Source organism: Momordica charantia (genome assembly GCF_013281855.1).
Source record: "Momordica charantia cultivar OHB3-1 chromosome 4 unlocalized genomic scaffold, Mcharantia_2.0 BLBB01000004.1, whole genome shotgun sequence".
Classification (NCBI taxonomy): domain Eukaryota; kingdom Viridiplantae; phylum Streptophyta; class Magnoliopsida; order Cucurbitales; family Cucurbitaceae; genus Momordica; species Momordica charantia.
Genome location: NW_028275162.1, coordinates 29,168,997 through 29,186,506, shown reverse-complemented (window position 1 = coordinate 29,186,506; position 17,510 = coordinate 29,168,997). Strand labels below are relative to the sequence as shown.

At 34.7% G+C, this 17,510-nt stretch overlaps 3 protein-coding genes across 3 annotated transcripts; 1 reads left to right on the top strand and 2 right to left on the bottom strand.

The window, feature by feature from the left end:
* Positions 1 to 205: 205 nt before the first annotated feature.
* On the bottom strand, positions 206 to 4,342 carry SGA2 (ASF1 like histone chaperone). Its single transcript, XM_022278625.2, has 3 exons — positions 3,881 to 4,342; positions 974 to 1,089; positions 206 to 868 (listed from the first exon to the last, which is right to left on the bottom strand). The coding sequence occupies exons 1-3, from the start codon at positions 3,987 to 3,989 to the stop codon at positions 506 to 508; spliced, it is 588 nt and encodes a 195-aa protein (XP_022134317.1). The 5' UTR covers positions 3,990 to 4,342; the 3' UTR covers positions 206 to 505.
* A 4,321-nt stretch (positions 4,343 to 8,663) lies between these two features.
* ROXY2 (Thioredoxin superfamily protein) lies at positions 8,664 to 10,134 on the top strand. Its single transcript, XM_022278532.2, has one exon. It carries the CDS (start codon positions 9,421 to 9,423, stop codon positions 9,796 to 9,798), a length of 378 nt encoding a protein of 125 aa, XP_022134224.1. The 5' UTR covers positions 8,664 to 9,420; the 3' UTR covers positions 9,799 to 10,134.
* Positions 10,135 to 12,933: 2,799 nt separating this feature from the next.
* LOC111006193 (GRAS family protein RAM1-like) lies at positions 12,934 to 15,815 on the bottom strand. Its single transcript, XM_022277971.2, has 3 exons — positions 15,202 to 15,815; positions 14,809 to 15,119; positions 12,934 to 14,247 (listed from the first exon to the last, which is right to left on the bottom strand). Exons 1-3 carry the CDS (start codon positions 15,797 to 15,799, stop codon positions 13,132 to 13,134), a joined length of 2,025 nt encoding a protein of 674 aa, XP_022133663.1. The 5' UTR covers positions 15,800 to 15,815; the 3' UTR covers positions 12,934 to 13,131.
* Positions 15,816 to 17,510: the final 1,695 nt, after the last annotated feature.

Here is a 17,510-nt window from a genome sequence, read left to right as displayed (position 1 = left end):
TTAGTTTTGCCCCCCACTCCTTGGATGGTTTCGGGAAGACCACATAAGGAGTGCCTCAATCACATCTTCAAACTTGGAAGACTAATGCTAATTAAGTCTCTTTATACCTTTTTTATTTCTTTTTTCTAAATCTTCGTTATTCTTTGTTCACGTATCTGGCCAAGCCAAGATAACTTCAACAAAATGGAATGACAACCCTGCTGGATTAACTACTACACCAAAAGTCGTTCATTTATCAAACACAACTTCAAAATAATGAATTTGGACTATCTTTGTACAAGTGCAAACTATAGAAATGCAACTCAACATGCAAACAAACTGAGTCACAAATTCAGCAGCTCAAGCCACGTTGACCACTGCAATTCAACCATCACATTCCCAAAATATCTCAGCTTTCCCAAGCCAAAAACCATCCAGATTCCAGCAATGATCATCTCTGAGAACACCGTGACACAGAAATTTCCATTACTTAGTTGGGATGGATGTTCCTTTCACAAAGTTAAATCTAAGGATTTTGTTCATCTGATGGACGTTCAGGTGAAGCAGGGATCAGTTGTTCGTCACCATCGGTTTCAGCTGATACAGGATCGTTAGAAGGAGGTTCCTCTCCACCATCATCATTAGTCTCTGGGTAAAAATTAATGGGGAACTTTGTAACCCTTGGTTTATCGGATAGAATGTTTCTCTGAACTCTATCAATCAAGACTTTGGATGGAGGTTCTTCTCTGAGCTGCTCGTCATCGTAATCATTGTTTACATAGTAACCGACACGGACAAATTCCTCACCCATATATGAGCAGGTCAACAGAAGTACAGTTACACCGATGATATCTTCTTCAGGAATTTTGGATGGGTCTGGAGGATCTGCCTGGGTAACGATCCATGTGGGAGGGATAGCAGGGTTAGCTCTATAAACAAGATGATGCATGATAACAATATACGGAAATTGGTCATGGAAGTTTATCAACACTACCTGTAATACAAAACGATAATTACCAACATTGACAGGTCCCACAAGAACACACTCCAAGAGTTGATCATAAGTCTCAACCTCAGCAGACCCCACGTAAATTAGTTTCCATTCCAAATCTGAAGCAGAATGAGAAAACAGTCGACACAGAAACATTCGGTCAAAAGGGTAGACATCTATACAGTTGGCTGGACATCTAAAAATGCGAGTGCAATATGATACATTTTGTATAACCGAATAGAATGCAGATTTGACTTATATAACTCAATTTTTATAAACTAGTTGGTTAATTTTTTTTCTGTAAGAAACAATGATATTCCTACCAGGGTTTTTAAATTGTGGGGTGCACTAAAGCACAAGAGCCCTTCGAGGCTTACATGCAAAGTGAAGGCCAAACCAAGAAGCCAGACCAAACTAAGACAGTGAAAGAATACGACATAGTCCTGGAAGTTCAGGATTATTTTCGGTAAATTCTTCACTAGCCTCTTAGGTCTGGGCACTTGTGATCCGGTTGGAAGGGGCAAGGTCCAAAAAGAACAAATTCTTTATCCGGAACTCTGTTGCATGGCATTTAAACACTTTAGACAAAGTTCAAAGTTGCAGCCCTAAATTTCTTTATCTCCTCAAATTCTTTTAATGTGCAGCAATAATGATGAATCGCTCAATCACACTTTTCTCCACTGTAATTTTGCTTCAAGGGACAAGAAACTTCATTTGTCATCCTTTTGATCTTGCTCGGTGCTCACCAAGGTGGAAGACAAGATTTTAGGCTCACAGATGGGTGGTTTAAAGATAAAGCAATAATTTTGCAGAAAAATACTTGTAGAGCTCTTCTTTGGCTGCTATAGAAAGAAACTAAAAGATATTCCAAGGTTGGCTTTGACACAACCATCAATCCATAGCTAGACTAGAAGTATCCGTTTCAGTTATAAACTATTTTAAGAAGTCCGACAAAATTAAGTAATCATGTCATGGCCAAGTTTAGCTGATTGAAAGCAAACCCCGCCCTGTCATTTATTCCATATATTGTACCAAACAAAGTAATTCTCATTCTATTCCCCAACTTCCAGTGAACATATACCACCTAACCTAAGTTCTAAACTACAACCATCAAGAATGTTCTTTACACACATACCACAAGTACCTTGGAGAGCCTAATCAAATATTGACCTCACTGCTAAAGTATAGACCGTTAACAAATAACATACTCTCTTCCGGGATATCCTAAAGCTCAACAATGAAGTAAAAAGTTGGAGAACTAAAATGGTGCCATTTCAATATCCAATAAAAAAGCATATAATCACCAAACGATCATCTTTTTTGAAGTTTTCATCATAACCCTCTATCAAAATAATGTTTTAACTTGATACCGAGGAAGCCATTGCAGCCTACCTAATGTCACTATCATCACACAGATTTAATCATACTCAGGATATGCCAAAATTCTTAGTTCGTTATATCAACATACATAGGGCCAACAACATCAATTACCTACCTTCAGTCCTCCTTAAAAGAATAAAAATAAAAATAAAAGTTACCAACCTACAGTCTTAGATGCAGTAATACTGCAGATGGAAAATATTACGAATCTTGATAATCATTGACATACTGAGTAACATGCAATACAACATAGAGAACAGGGTTCTAGACTTTCAAAATATATCTACAGCCTCATTTTCAAAAAGCATGCTTATAAAACAACATATAAGTAATTGTTCTGTAGGTCAAAGTGCAATCTTATAGGTAAAGGTTAATAAAAACTTGGACCAAAATGATCACAAGACACACCCAAGACGAAAAGAAGGTCAACTTAGTTAACTAGGCATTTTGCTGATTTCAAATATCCAGTTCCACAACATTTATAGTTTGCACCAAATGATAAGGGTACAGTCTAGAAATAATTTCAGCTCCCTCTCCCACAAGCCACAAATCACTAGCATGATATAAATAGTAATGAATCGAGACAAGGTATTTTTTTTCAATATTAAAACTAATATCAGGATATCAAGCACATAGCACTATCAGAAAAGCTAACCACATTTAGTTTATCTCTTCAAGAATACTGCATCTTTAATCCATTGACCAATTCGACAAGATTTTCCAATTGAACCAAATTTAACATCATACATGATAACTTTCCGATAAGAAACAGAACTCATTGATTAATGAAATGTACAAGAAGTAACCCCCCAACCCAAATGAGTTACAAAGAAGCTATCCAATTGGATAAGATTGAAGAAGGGAAGCAGTTACAAAAACCTTTTGAAATAGAGCTCCAATAAAGAGGTAACAAAAACCGTAATAACCCAAACGTCTTAGACAATTCGAGTAGAGAGATTAACTGGATACAAAAAAATTGAAAGGTACAAATATAATTCACTGTCGATCTAAAAATCAAAGGAATATAATACCCCCAAATGTTAAAAGCTACATTCTCTCACAAATCCCAGATATGACCTCTTAAACTGTATCTTACTACGAACCACATTTTTCATTCCATCAAGTAATTCGGCTGTTGAAAGCAGGATTTCCTCGGACCAATGAGGTAATATTGAATACTTCATATTCAGATGAGCAATATTAGAAATACAATTCATTTATCAGCTCCCTCAAAGTCAAAGACTAAAGGACTTTGGTTTTGGGGTGTTCCCAACTATCCCAACCTTGTTTGTAAGTTGCCAAACCAAAAACTCATCAGAAAAACAAACTAACAATAGTATAACTATTGCCAGCTTGCATTTTCACAGTAAAAAATACAAAGTTTCGTCGGTGAATCATAAAGCCAACTAATACTGTAAACCCGAAAAAGTAAACCCTAATAGGAACCTGATTGAATTAGTAATAGAAGGGAAATAATCAGTAAACAAATACAGGAAAACAAAAGTGAGAAAAAGTAGATGGAGAGAATACCATATTTGAGAGGAGTCAAACACTCGTAGGAGATCTCAAACTGAAGGGGGGTAGAGAAGGGCGATGGGTTGTCAAGAACAGCGACGTTCGTGATATTAACAGCGCTCATTGTGTTATAATACGGTAGAAACAGTCTGCTGGCATGGAAGTTGAGAAATGAAATCGCTGAAAACCCTACTCGCCAATTCCAAACGTCAATCGAACTTCAAACATGGCGGAATCGGAAATTTTGAAGAAGGAAGTCTTCGTAGCAAGCAACGAAAAGAGGTCTCTTTTTTTTTTTTTTTGGTTTGAGTTTTTTGTTTGGGGGGAGAGGATGATACAAATTAAAAAAGGGAAAAAAAAAAAAACAAGATACCGGAAATGTGGGGCGGTCACCGGCGATAACCGGTTGCGGGATTTGGCGGGAGTAAAAAGGGCACGAAAACCATCGGTCCGCTGTGGCGGCGTCTGGCGAGCAGGGTTGATGAAATTCAGGTAATCTATGTATCATTACAAATCCAACGGTTAAGAAAATGTTTCTTTTCTTTGTTCTTTTTAATAATCCTTCACATTTTTTTATTTAATGTCTATTTGATCCAAACCTGATTTAAATAGTTTTAAATGATCATAAATCATTTTGCCGTTCATACCAATGAACTATCTTTACATGTTTAATGTTATAGTTTTTAAAATTTAAATTTTCAAAAATTTGATGATAATCATCTTCATATTAAGTATATTAGTTGTACAATAGATATACTTAATGTATATAATATATTAGTATATACTTCATATCATATACACACGAAAGATAAAATCAAAATAATAGAAATAAAAAAAGTATGATTTAAAAGTTTTTGTCATATTTTCAAAACTAAATTTAGAAACACTAACCACTAAAATTAAAAAAAATATCATTAGTTAAATGAATGCATCAAACAATTATAAGAGTGGAATGGGCCTAAATCAAATGGTTTGAGTTGGGTGCATCTGACTCAAGCCCTATTGGGAAAATCCACATTGGGTCTATCCATGACCCATGATTCATGGGCTCTATGGCCTTAATATGGGTACTCCATAACTTTTTTATATGTTTTTTTTTTATTAATTTTAAGGGGTAGTATACCATGTATGTAAAGAAAAGAAAAGTTGAAACTTTTGTCAAACTTTTTAAAAACTTACAAGCTGAATTAGGAACTTTCTTTAACTTAAAAAAGCTTTTTCACTAAATTTTCTATAGATTCTAGTATTATGCTATATAAATTTAATCCTGAGCCAATTTTAATATGCATTATACAAACAACAACGTAAAGATTTATAAAATCAAAAGGGGGACAAAACACAAGTATAAGGATTAATTTTACTTTTGGTTTCACCTCAAACCAATGAAAATAATTGTCTTTAGCTATATATCATGATTAATCACTTTTGATGAAAGTCGAATTTGGTTACAAGACACGTCATCATTAGTGAGTGACTTAACCTCGTGCGTGTTTCCTGTGGAGAAAGTTCAGAAACAATAAATGTCAAATCTCTGAACTTGAACAACTCTGCATCAAAGTCATCGAATTAATTATTATCAACATTTGAAATGGTAGTCGTTCAACCATGTTCCTATCCCATAACATATGTTACGCCTAAAATCATGGAAGTAACAGTTGAATGGAGTGCACGACTCCAACGGTTATCTTCCCATTGTAAATAAATACCTAGGAGAGAAAGGAGGGAAGTATGCAACCATTTTGATTTCAAACCTACACTTTAGAACCATGTACTGACAAGAACTTTGGAGTGCTAACTCCTTGTTTTGCAAGACTCTTGATCGTTATTTTCGAGTGTTCTGAGAGATGTTAATGTTTTGATCGAAAAATTTTGAGAAAACAACTCTTGTCTTTAAACAAAGACTTATTTGCACATCTTGTAAATTCACGATGTTTTCACATCTCTCTATCCATTAATTTATGCATATCTATATACTTCAAGTTCCTAAGAGAGGAGGGGAGGGAAAAAAGATGGGGTTGAAGGGGAAGATGATGAGAATCCCAGTGATCTCACTTATTAATAAATGCGACAAATTAATTAACTGGGAAAATGGGATCGATGCTGCTGCTGCTGCTTGCCTCACAAACAACAAATATAAATAATACAGAAAGAGGACAAGAGAAGAAGACATAACCTTAAAAAGCAGTCAACGTTGTTTTTATTGTGGGATAACGTCAGCAAAGCAAATCAAAGCAAAGCAAAGCAAATATATATATATATATATATATATATATATATATTATGTGAGCCTGAGGTTTGAGGAGCAAAGGCTGCCAAAGGGCCGTCCATCTCTGTCCTGTCCCTCTACTTTAACGCCTCAACCCAACCCACCATCATGCATCATCATCATATATATTTTTCCTTTCAAAAGCTCACAGCCGAGCTGAGAACTTTTCATTTCTCCTCCGTTGTTGAGACACGTTAAAAGATGAATAAACTATTATTCGTGAGTTTGAATAATTGCAAGAATTCGAATATAGGATCTACCATTCTGACATATATGTTAAGATTGAATAAACTATCATTCAATCCAAAAATTTAAGTTTCTAGATTCAAACACACACCATATTAATATTAATTTTTCGTCTTAATTAATTAATTGATCTCATTCTCTGTGTCATGCCCTTCCCCAAAATGGGAGACCAGCAGACAGCACAAGTCATTCCCCTCAAAACTGCAAGCTACTCTTCCCCATCCACTCATTAAATTAGTCCCATCTATCATCTACTTTCCCCTCCCATTTTCCCAAATCTAATTAAGGGCAAACCATCGTAGTTAGTCTAAAAGAATTAAGGTAAATTTTCATGAGTTTAGAGGGAAATGTTTCAAATCATGATGTTACTTATCTATGATTTTTCTTTGGCATCCAAATGTAGTAGGATTAGGAACGGTTGTTCCATGAGAAAGAAAATTGAAACCAAATGAGAGGGAGAAGCATGTACCAAGATTTTGTATTTGAAGGAAAGAAAAATTGTATGAAAAGATGTGTGGGTGAAAACAGAATGGGTTGATGAAAGTTGGAACACAAAACAAAACATTGAGTAAATAATTAGAGAAAAAAGGAAAACACAGCATTAATATAGTAGTAATGGGGGAAAAAGGCAAGGCGCAGTGTTAGAATAGAAAGAGGGACATGTTGTGTACATGTCTGAAGCATCACTGAAACAATTATTCTGCGTGGCGTGCACCTCCTGATCCCATTTCCATTCTCCAATATCCAACTCCTTAATTAATTAATTAATTATTATTATTATTATTCTATTAACTCCCAACAATAAATCTAATCTATATGTAACATCCTATGAAACACAAAGATTATGATTAATTTGCCAATATGGAATTCATGCCAGGTGCATAATAGAAACTTTTGAACTAATGGCCCATATAATGGATCTAGATTATGTTGTAACAACATGCAGAGTGGAGATTCGAATCCACATCATTTTAATAGAAGATTAGTGTCATAACCATTCTAGTTTTGTTTTAAAGAAATAATTTTAAAAATAAATGTAAAACAATTCATAAATTTGAGAATATTAATTATTAATTAAAGTAAATCCCAACATTGAGATGAGTAATTAGGGAAATAAAATAAAGAAAAGTAAGAGGCGGACGAGCTCTCTTGGAAAGTCTCAAACATGGCCCAATGTCGTACTTATCCTCGTATTGAAATTTGAAAAATGTCTAATTAATTAGTTTCTGAATTTTTAATTTTGTCTAATATTAATTTATTATACATTTTTAAAAATTCAACAACATATTTGATATAATATTAAAAGTTCAAATATCTATTATTAGATATATTTTTAAATTAACTTGTTAGCTAGACACGACATTTAAAATTTTAAGATTTATTTTAGATACTTTTGAGAGTACATGAAGCATTCAAAAATTTGCATTGCAAATAGTGAAGGGAAGAGACAGAGATTTGTGGTGTCCACGTTGTGGTACCATATTGTTTAATCACCAAATTAGGGCTTGAAATTAAATGCAATGATCAAGATTCTCTGTTGCCGGGGACAACCATCGAATAAGTACTTCAATTAAAGTTCATTCCCATTGTACTCCAGAGTGAGCTATATATATATATACACATCTCATCTTTAGTCTTATGCTAATTTCCCTATTTATTGTATATTCTAGCTACTTAATTCTAAAACAATCATTTATTTATATTAATGAGTTCTCACCTCTAAATTTTCATATTCATTTTCTATCATGACCTATAATGTGAGTGACAATGGACACATCTTATAGTTCTACAATATCTACTCTTGGTATAAGTCTATAATTTTACTTATCTCATCCCACTGAAAATAATACTCAGTCATTTATATACTTAGTAGCTTTATTTTGTCTAATCCACGTGGGACTCTAGCTATACATTCTTAATAATTTTATTATTATTATTATTATTTTTAATTCTACACCATGTGGGATGAGGATTTGAATTCCTATATGTTTTAATCGAAGAATATATGTCTTAACTAGTTAAGTTTATGCGTTCAAGTTGGTGCTGCAAGGGAGGGAGTAAATCTGAACATGAAAAATTGATTACCAAACTTAATTCGATAAAGTGAAGGAAAGAAAAATAAAATACCATCTTCCATATATTACAATAACCACTCTAATACGAAGTTAAAATATAACTTCTTTGGTTTAAAATAAAAGGTGTTATTGTCACACTAAAATCAAAATATAGGACTACAAGTATAAATATAAGATTGACCTTACCTCAAAATCAATTAGCAATGAGAAGGGCAAATCTCTTGATTTTTTTGATGTACGATTCTTAACATGTCCATCGAGATGGTAGACTCTTTTGGATTCATCAATTTTTGACCAGATTAATTTTTTTATTGGATGCTCGTTTGAGCTTATCAGAATCTAATGTCATCTAATATTCATATTAGTTCTATCTTGAAATCAATTAAAGCCCATGTACTTATAAATTCAAAAAATTATCACATCAGATGCAAGAATAATCTATGAACATAATGAAGACTTTTATAAAAAAAGGATATTAGTGTAATGCAAATTAGAGTGAGTAGCATATTGGTTTGATTTCCAATTCGAGCTCTTGAAGTTGGAAAAAAAGTGTGGTTCTTCCCAAATGCTGCTTTCACTTTTGTTGTCTGTTTGAGAAACAATAACGTTTGACGATAATACTCCAAAAAATGAAACTCCACAATCTGTGTGTGTCTGTTGAAATCGCATGCGCTCGCTGACCACTACCTCTCCTTCTACTTTTAGAGGGAGACCAAACCCTTTTGCTTTTTCCTCTTATTAAATTAAAATCCACAACTCGAGTAGCATTCAAAAGCTGCCCCATAAAACAAAAACAATTCAACAAAATTAAATTAAAAGCCCCATCCACACCTCCACCTTCTTTAAATCTTTATAATTAAACTCCCCCTCTATAAATACACACTCCTCACCAACAATTTTAATCCCATATCCCATATCTTTGTAATCTTTTTGTGAGTTCAATTCATTTGCGAGAGAGTATAGAGATCATGCATTACCAAACGCAGCAGCCGTGGGGTTGTTACGTGGGGAGGGCCGCCGCCGGGGAGGATCCGGTGGAGCGGATACAGCGCCTGGCGGCCGAGAACGCCGTGGTCATATTCAGCATGAGCACGTGCTGCATGTGCCACGCCATCAAGCGCTTGTTCTGCGGGATGGGGGTCAATCCAACAGTGTACGAGCTCGACGAGGACCCGAGAGGTGGGGACATGGAGAAGGCGCTCATGAGGCTTTTGGGAACCTCCTCCGCCGTCCCGGTCGTGTTCATTGGTGGCAAACTCGTTGGCGCCATGGATAGAGTCATGGCCTCCCATATCAGTGGCTCTCTCGTTCCCCTCCTTAAAGATGCTGGAGCACTTTGGCTCTAACTCTGATTCTAATATATAGTCTCTCTTGCCAATCAAGAGAATACGTGTATTGAGAAAGAGTTTGAAGAATGTAATTTGATCGTGCATCCAACCGTGAGGAGAGACCACCACGATTTGTAGCAGTCTGGTCAACTTATTTTTTCCAGGAGTTAGGTGCAGTACTGTTGTCCTTTGGACATACTAATTTTAATCAACTAATTATTAACGTTGAGTTTTTATTATTTTTGTTTAATCCTTTGATTAGCAGAGAGATTATCAATGTAATTTGCCGATCTCCCTCCTCTGTATAAAAGTGAAAATTTGGGAAAAAGAGAAAAAGGAGAGAGGTTTTATTTACTGACAAATTAATCAAGTGATGTTTTCATTACATAATTGTGGGGGTTTATTTTAATATTATTAATATATGTAAATGAATGAATTAATATTATTAATATATGTAAATGAATGAATGGAATATATATAAAAGGAGAGAATTAAAAAAAAAAAGAAATTAGGATATGACATGGAGAAATATTAGGAAAAGGCAAGACAAGACTTTAGAATGGGCGCAACGCAGTAAACTTTAAATGGTCGAGGCCCGAGGGAGCCATGCAGCCTTTCATCCCATTTTACCTTAATAAATTAATCAAACAAAAACTTGTTCATGTTCTTGCCCTCTTTTTTGACTTTTATTTTTACTCAAGGAATACTTTTCAAATTTTAATTTCATGGTTTTAATATGTTTGGGCTAATGAGGTTTAGGGTTAAAAAGTGTAAGTCTTGTACAATATATTATATGTTTTGATTCATAATCTATGGTTTTATACACGACTGCATTTAATTTTATAAGTTTATGATTGGTTAATGTTGATAAATATTACAAAATATATAAGTTTCATAGGTCTAAATAATTTATTTTGGATAGTCGTCTAACCAAATTTAAGATTAATTAACAAAAGGCTTAACTTTAAGAGAAGTAAACTCATGAAACGAACATGATTAGATTCGACATCTTAACTGAGTTACATAAAACTAACCATTTCTTTAATCTTAATATTGATCTATAAATTAACTAGATTAGTATCATAATAACAAATTTTATTTTGAAATTTTAAATCCTTTGGATTCCTATAAATAATAGGAATGATGTGATGTAACATATCATATTTGGTTTGGTATTGATGCTTGTTTTTGCTGTCTTTTTCAGCTCTAGTTATCCAACAAAACTAGTTTGTTTTTGTAAGTCAATTATAGTTGTCACTTGTGTCATCATCTCTTGTTGATTCTCTTTTTATGTTTATACCAAAATTTGAAATAATTCTGTGTAATAACCACTGGATGATGTGTATTTCTAATTACTCTGAATATTCTTATGTACAAACATGTCATATTTATGGTACAAAAGTGTAGAGGAAATTACAAATGGTAAAAGGGTAAAAAATTAAAAAGGTTCATGTGAAAGGGGAAGGAAAAAGTACACCTAGGTCAATGTATGACTCACATAAGACAAAAATTCATAATAAGGGAATATTCTAAAAAGAATAATAATAAAGAACTTCATATGGAGGCCCAATATCTTTGCCCATTTACCTAAAATTAGGGCATAGATATATCACTTCTTTAAGAAATTTTAAAAAATTTTGCCACTTCTATGATTGATGGTCATAGTGTTTATATATTTTATAAAAATAAAATATATATAGTTATTTCTTGAGATCAAGAATTTGAACTCACGATCTCTTGATTGGAGATATATATTAATTATTGTTGATCTATGTTCGTTTTGATAAAAATTTATATAGTTATTAAAATCATGTTATTTGGGATCCTTTCAATATTACAGTAACTTGGATACTACTCTTTCCTTACATCAACATTATTTAAAAGTATATATATGTGAGATTTGGTATTAAAAGATCATTTATGATGGAAAATTTTAATGGAAAGGTTACGATTTATTTCTTTTTTGTCTCTTTTCATGCAATTTCTTGCAAATTGGTCTTGAGTTGAGGATTGAAAATTTTGGTTCATAGGATTTGATGATATATATAGATTTATGAGGTGAGAGTCCACCTTGGTAATTTAATTGAAATGTTTGCATCTAGTTGTAACCGAGAACAGTGTCACATTAGTATTACGTAGGTGCGACGAATGCAATTGTTTTCAAGATTTTGATTGTCTACATGCACAGAAATCTAACGGTGTATACTCCGTCGAATGACACTCTAAATGTTTAAGTTAGAATTCAAGTTGAGAATAAATGAATACGGAACAAAGAGCCGTAATCTCAAAGTTAGAGTCTCGGCTTGAAAGTGTGCCAAATTCGACCACACAAAACATCCCTCTCTCGGCACATGCGACAGGGCAAACCCAATGGTTGAAGAAGATATTTTTACCATATGGGTTTATGCTTTTTGGCCATATTGTAAATGCTGGAGGAGGATTTTTTTTTTTCTTTTGATTTACTGATCATTTTCATAAATCTCCGATTAGTAAACCAACAAGAACAGATAAAACCCAGATGAGAAAATTCCACTTCTGCATATTCGTCTTCAAACAGAGAGATGAAAGAAGAAGAAAGAGACGAAGCGAGTTGAGAGACATGCAACAAATTAAAGCTTTCCTTGAAATGATTGATTGAACAATTTATTAAGGATTTACTAAATCTTCAACGTGTGAAGATTGAATCCCAATTAGCCAAAAGGAAAGAAAAAAAATAAAAACCCTACTTTTAAAGTGTGAAATAAAAATGAGGAAGAAAGAATAAGAAAAGAAAAAATAGAAAACCAACTGACCCGAGTTCGAGGGGGGTTTTATGCTCCTACTTAACCGTTTATTGAAAATCGACCCAACCCAAAATACTCCCCTAATAGCCACCAAGCCAATGAGCACAGCTTAGACAATAATAATATTTCTTCAATATATACATATATTTGGATATCATGTCCGAATAAGAGGCACTTTTAACCTGTGCTTAACACATAGTTAAAATATTTGTACCTCCCTTGTAAACTCATAGATTGACGATTTAATTTAATTGTACAATAGAATGAAACAATATTTGTATTAATTAATAATATTCAACAAGTTTACAGATAAAAAAAAAAAACTTAACATAAAGGACAAAAACTATAATAATATTCCAAGATCCTCTTTTCCCAGCTGATATAGTCATCTAATTTTTAACTATTTTTTCTTCTTGTTGTACATTGTTGTAATTAAGTAAGTAACTAAGCATAGATAGGAACTATAACAACAAATTAATTCAAACTTAACGTAAAAGAAAAGTAGGTGATCACAAATTATAATTATTACATGTAAAAAAAGAATTTTATATCCATTCCTGGTAATTGGTCAGCATCTCCAAGCAGAAGCTGCAATAAGAGCCCTATCTTGCCACCCCAACAGCAAACAACCCTTGTCCTCCGTCAACCTATACCCATCACATGAATACAAACCCAGCAATATTTTTGACTGTGTCACTGCATTGCCACTCAACGGAACCCCTTTAAAACCCTTTGCTTCCATCAATTTCCTCCACTTCTCCAGCCTCTCATGGCGCTCGATCCGCTCCGCCCCCTCGCACGCCACTATGTTTCGTATCTCCGGTGCGAATATGTACTGCTCCACCTTTGCCCGCTGCGGTGACTCCACCGGGAATGTCGCGTCGAGCGAGTCGAATATAGCGGAGTAGTAGTGTAGGGCTTCCAGAAACCGCCCTAGAAAGTAAGGCCCGTTGTGGCTGGCTTCTTGCTCCACTAGGGTTACTATATTCGGCGCCTGGTCCCGAATCATTCCCAGTAAGTTCCCAAGGCTCTTTCCCGGGACGCGGTGGAGACGGTTGACGGCGTTGACCGCCAGAGCCTCCCCCACACGCCGGTTAAACATGTTCGGCTTCAGGGCCTCCAACTGCTCTCCAATGGCGTGGAATTCGAAAGGGACGTTGAGGGAATGAGCTAGCTCGGTCAAGCACCGGCCGGTTTCCCTGACGGCGTCGATGGCTGGGCCGACACCCGTGATGCGGAGGAATGGGGAGCCTCCCGGGCGGGCAGCAAGGGCTTGCATGAAAGCGGGCCATTGGTAGCCTTGGAGGATGTCAAGGTCAATGACATGGACGCGTTCCTCAGCTTCAAAGGCTTCAAAAATGGCTTGGTTGGCAGTGAAATGAGCAAACTTTACATATGGGCAAGCTTGATAAACGATCTGGTAAATCTTGAGGGTTTCGAGGGAGTTTTGAGGGAATGGAGGAGCAGAATTAGGGGTGATAATTGAGGTGGTGAGAGTTGCAGCAAGACGAGCACTTAGGGCTTCAGTGAAACAAGAAGCAACTCTTTGCATGGAATCACCAATTGGGGTCACAACTCGATTGAGATGGTGGAGATATCTTCTTGCTAACATGTAATCTTCTTTGGCCACTGCTTCTGCACACGCAAGAAGGAGGTGCACCAGTTGAAGTCCACTGTCTTGTTCCTATATATGTACAAAATAATTAAGTTCTCTAATCAAATATTCAATCATTGCTTCTAATTAATCTCTCAAATGGCACCAACTGAGATCGTTGTTTTAAGGAAGAAAAGTTGAATGTTATATACTCGTTGAATCAATTTTAACCTTAAACTTTTGATGTTACGAGTTTATATACTAAATTAGAAAGTGGTGCAACTAGTTCTGGTAAGTTTTTATTACTTATTTTGTTCTTATGGTTGGATGAACGAGGTTATGTTATTTCTACTTATTGTGTTGGATGCTGTTAATAATTAGTTGATAGATGACCATTAAGTGTCGCTAAGTTTTTGCACATTTTTATGCTTGATTTTGTGACGCTAGGTTTGAATATTTTTTGTAATTGAATTTGGGTATTCTTTTGACATGATTTTAGATGTTTTTGTTAGTTAATTTTGTATGATTTATTATGGGCTATGTTCATAAGTAATTTTCAAGTTCATCAATGAAATCAAAAGTTCAAAATCAATATAAAAAATCGAACTTTTCTAAAAGAAAAATTAGTAGCGGGGGAGAAAGAGTTTTAACCTGCTCAGATGACCCAACAAGAAGAGGCGCCATCAAGCTGTGGCTGAGCTGATTTTGAGGCTGCTTCGGCGGTGGAAGCGGCGGCAGCGGTGTTGGCCGTGGCGGATGCTGCGATGGATTCCCTTGTTCTTGATCTTGGTGCGGTAACGAGGCAGTTGTATTAATCGACCCCAAGTGATTATAGAATTCTCTCTCTGTTGAGGATTCTTCGTTTGACCCACAAAGACGTGAAGAATTTGGCATTGTTAAGTCCTCAAAAATGGGTGGAAGAGAGGTTGATATATCATAATATTGCAACGATTCTCCGATCCCTGAAAAATTAAAAAGTAAATATTGAAAAACAAACACATAAACACTTCAACTACAAGTAACTAGATTAAAAGGTTACGACACCTGGGATCTTGGCAATGTTTGGATATGTTTCAAAGCCTTGATCATCTTGATAATCTTGAAGCAATTCTCCAATGGAAGGGAGAGAAATGGCCTGATCTACCGATTGCATATACTGATTATTGTTTGGGGAGTTAAAGACCTTATGAAGTGGACTCATCCCTTTTCCTCTACTTGAAGAAGCTCCAACTTGAGAGGAGCTGCGAGGTGGGGAACACCCAGAAAGGCTTTGAATTTGCATTCCCTGCCCATAGTTGTAGTTATAGTAGTTGAAACTCAAGCTTTGAGGCGACGGTAGGCTTCGGACCGGCGACGATATCATGAAGTCGCAGTCGAGTTGGTCTGCAAACAAGGAATCCCAGACCGAGTTGTCGGGCGATTGGATCTCGATGTCGCCGCCACCATCGATCTCGAATTTGGGAGCAGGGAAGTTGAGGCTGGGGGGAGTCAGGGTGCTTTGCTCCAACTCAGAGGACGGTATCGATGCAGTCTTCATGGGGGCGGAAACGGATTCGTTGGGTGAGGTGGGCTGAGCAAGCTTGGCGCAAGAGGGGCTCTCAACCTTGCTTGATCCAATGCATCCACAGAGAGAATTGATCATCTTCTTTTTGTCCCAATGAATTCCTCAACACCCAGAAGCTAAAAACAACAAATTTTATGAGAAACAAACAAGTTTTGAAGAGGGGAAATTTGATATAAAAGAAAGAACTTGGAAGAGGCAAGTTTGGTTCTTCTTATTGAGATGGGGATTTTATTGTCAGTTAGTAGAGGGATTTGGTAAGAAATGGAGAGAGCATAGAGACAAAAAAGAAAAAAGGAATGGTATGTAATATAAATTAATTAGAGGGTTTTTGGAAGAATTTGTGATTGGTTTAATCTGAATTATATGTGCCTTGTTTTGTTTAGCAGTTTCCAAGAGATATGATTGTCGTGTTTGGCTAACTGTTTCAACTGTCCACTGACACCTCGTTGGAAATGGCAGTGAGGAGAGCCAATTCTCTTAGCTAGCCCTCATAAGTCACAACTGGGGCCGGCTAATGGGCAAACAAGTCACCTTTTTTTTTTTTTTTTACCAACGATGAATAAAAAGAAAATAATAATTTAGGGTAAAAACCATCAAAACTTGGAAAATTAAATATTGCACCACAAGTGAATAAAGTTTTTCCTCACGTTTCAAAACGTTGGAGAAAATTTAAATAAAGTTGAGAGTAACTTTTTCCAACGAAAAAAATGCTTTGGGAGGAGAAAAGTTCATCGGAAAAGGTCATTCCCGACATTTTTTCCTAGGAAAAGTTCAATTTTCTCAACCTTTTTCAAGAGCCATCGGAAAAAGTAGGAATTTTTTCCCTAAATCCAATGTTAATTTGAATCTCGTCATTGTTTAGATCTAATTTTTAGGATTATTTTAATTCACATTAAATTTATATATCCCAATATCAAATAATGTGATATTTATATTAAACAAAATAATCTTTTTACAATATATTACAAAAATCACAACATTACAAAAAAAATTATAAAATAAACCTAGTTAAAAGCAAGGTTTCAAATGTCGATATCGATGGAAATATCGAGGTCTCAATTTCATGGAAATGTCGACATTTTATCGATGAATATTTATGTAAAAGTTAGAGAAATTAAAAAATCGTAAAAAAAAATTTAAATTTACAAATAAATATTTTTCTATTTTTAAATAATTTAAAAATTAATTAATATTAATATAATGTATATATTAGTGACATTTTTTGTTTGATATTTTTCATATTTTATCGATTTTTTTGTACTATAATAGAAATGTCAATTTATCCCTTATGTTGATGTCGAACCTATAAAGATATAGACATGTAGGAGGTAAAAAATGAATGGGTCAAGAAAAGGTTTAGTATATCAAAATTGATTCAATGATGGTTAAAAATTTAGAAATTTGTTGACAAAAAAAGGAAGTGTAGTGCCTTTATCCTAATATTTAAAGTTATTTAATACTAATATTTTCCATAAGGTACGATGAAATAGAAAATAATTAAGATATGATCATATTTGTATTGTATCCTTCTTTCTTTTTTTTACTTGATGTCTCAGTCTATTGAGTCATTCTCTTATTAGTACATGTATCCTTTGTCTATTTAATATCTCAAAAACAATTATTCTAGTTCATTTAAAAGATAAACAAAATTTTTATAAAATTTTTTGGTGCACTAGTATACGATTTTAGCAAAAAAAAAAAAAAAATGCTTAACATGAGTGTAACTTACGTTAATTTATCTCTGACTAGGAGATCATAAGTTTGATTTACTTCCTCCCTACTTAAATAC

Excerpts from the sequence above, each read along its gene's own strand:
- SGA2 (XM_022278625.2), bottom strand. The coding sequence starts at position 3,989 with ATGAGCGCTGTTAATATCACGAACGTCGCTGTTCTTGACAACCCATCG. Across the intron at positions 1,090-3,880 it reads TTTGACTCCTCTCAAATATG|ATTTGGAATGGAAACTAATT; the intron begins GTATTCTCTCCA and ends ATTCTGCTTCAG. Across the intron at positions 869-973 it reads ATTATCGTTTTGTATTACAG|GCAGATCCTCCAGACCCATC; the intron begins GTAGTGTTGATA and ends ATCGTTACCCAG.
- ROXY2 (XM_022278532.2), top strand. The coding sequence starts at position 9,421 with ATGCATTACCAAACGCAGCAGCCGTGGGGTTGTTACGTGGGGAGGGCC.
- LOC111006193 (XM_022277971.2), bottom strand. The coding sequence starts at position 15,799 with ATGATCAATTCTCTCTGTGGATGCATTGGATCAAGCAAGGTTGAGAGC. Across the intron at positions 15,120-15,201 it reads AAACATTGCCAAGATCCCAG|GGATCGGAGAATCGTTGCAA; the intron begins GTGTCGTAACCT and ends TTAATTTTTCAG. Across the intron at positions 14,248-14,808 it reads TTGTTGGGTCATCTGAGCAG|GAACAAGACAGTGGACTTCA; the intron begins GTTAAAACTCTT and ends GTACATATATAG.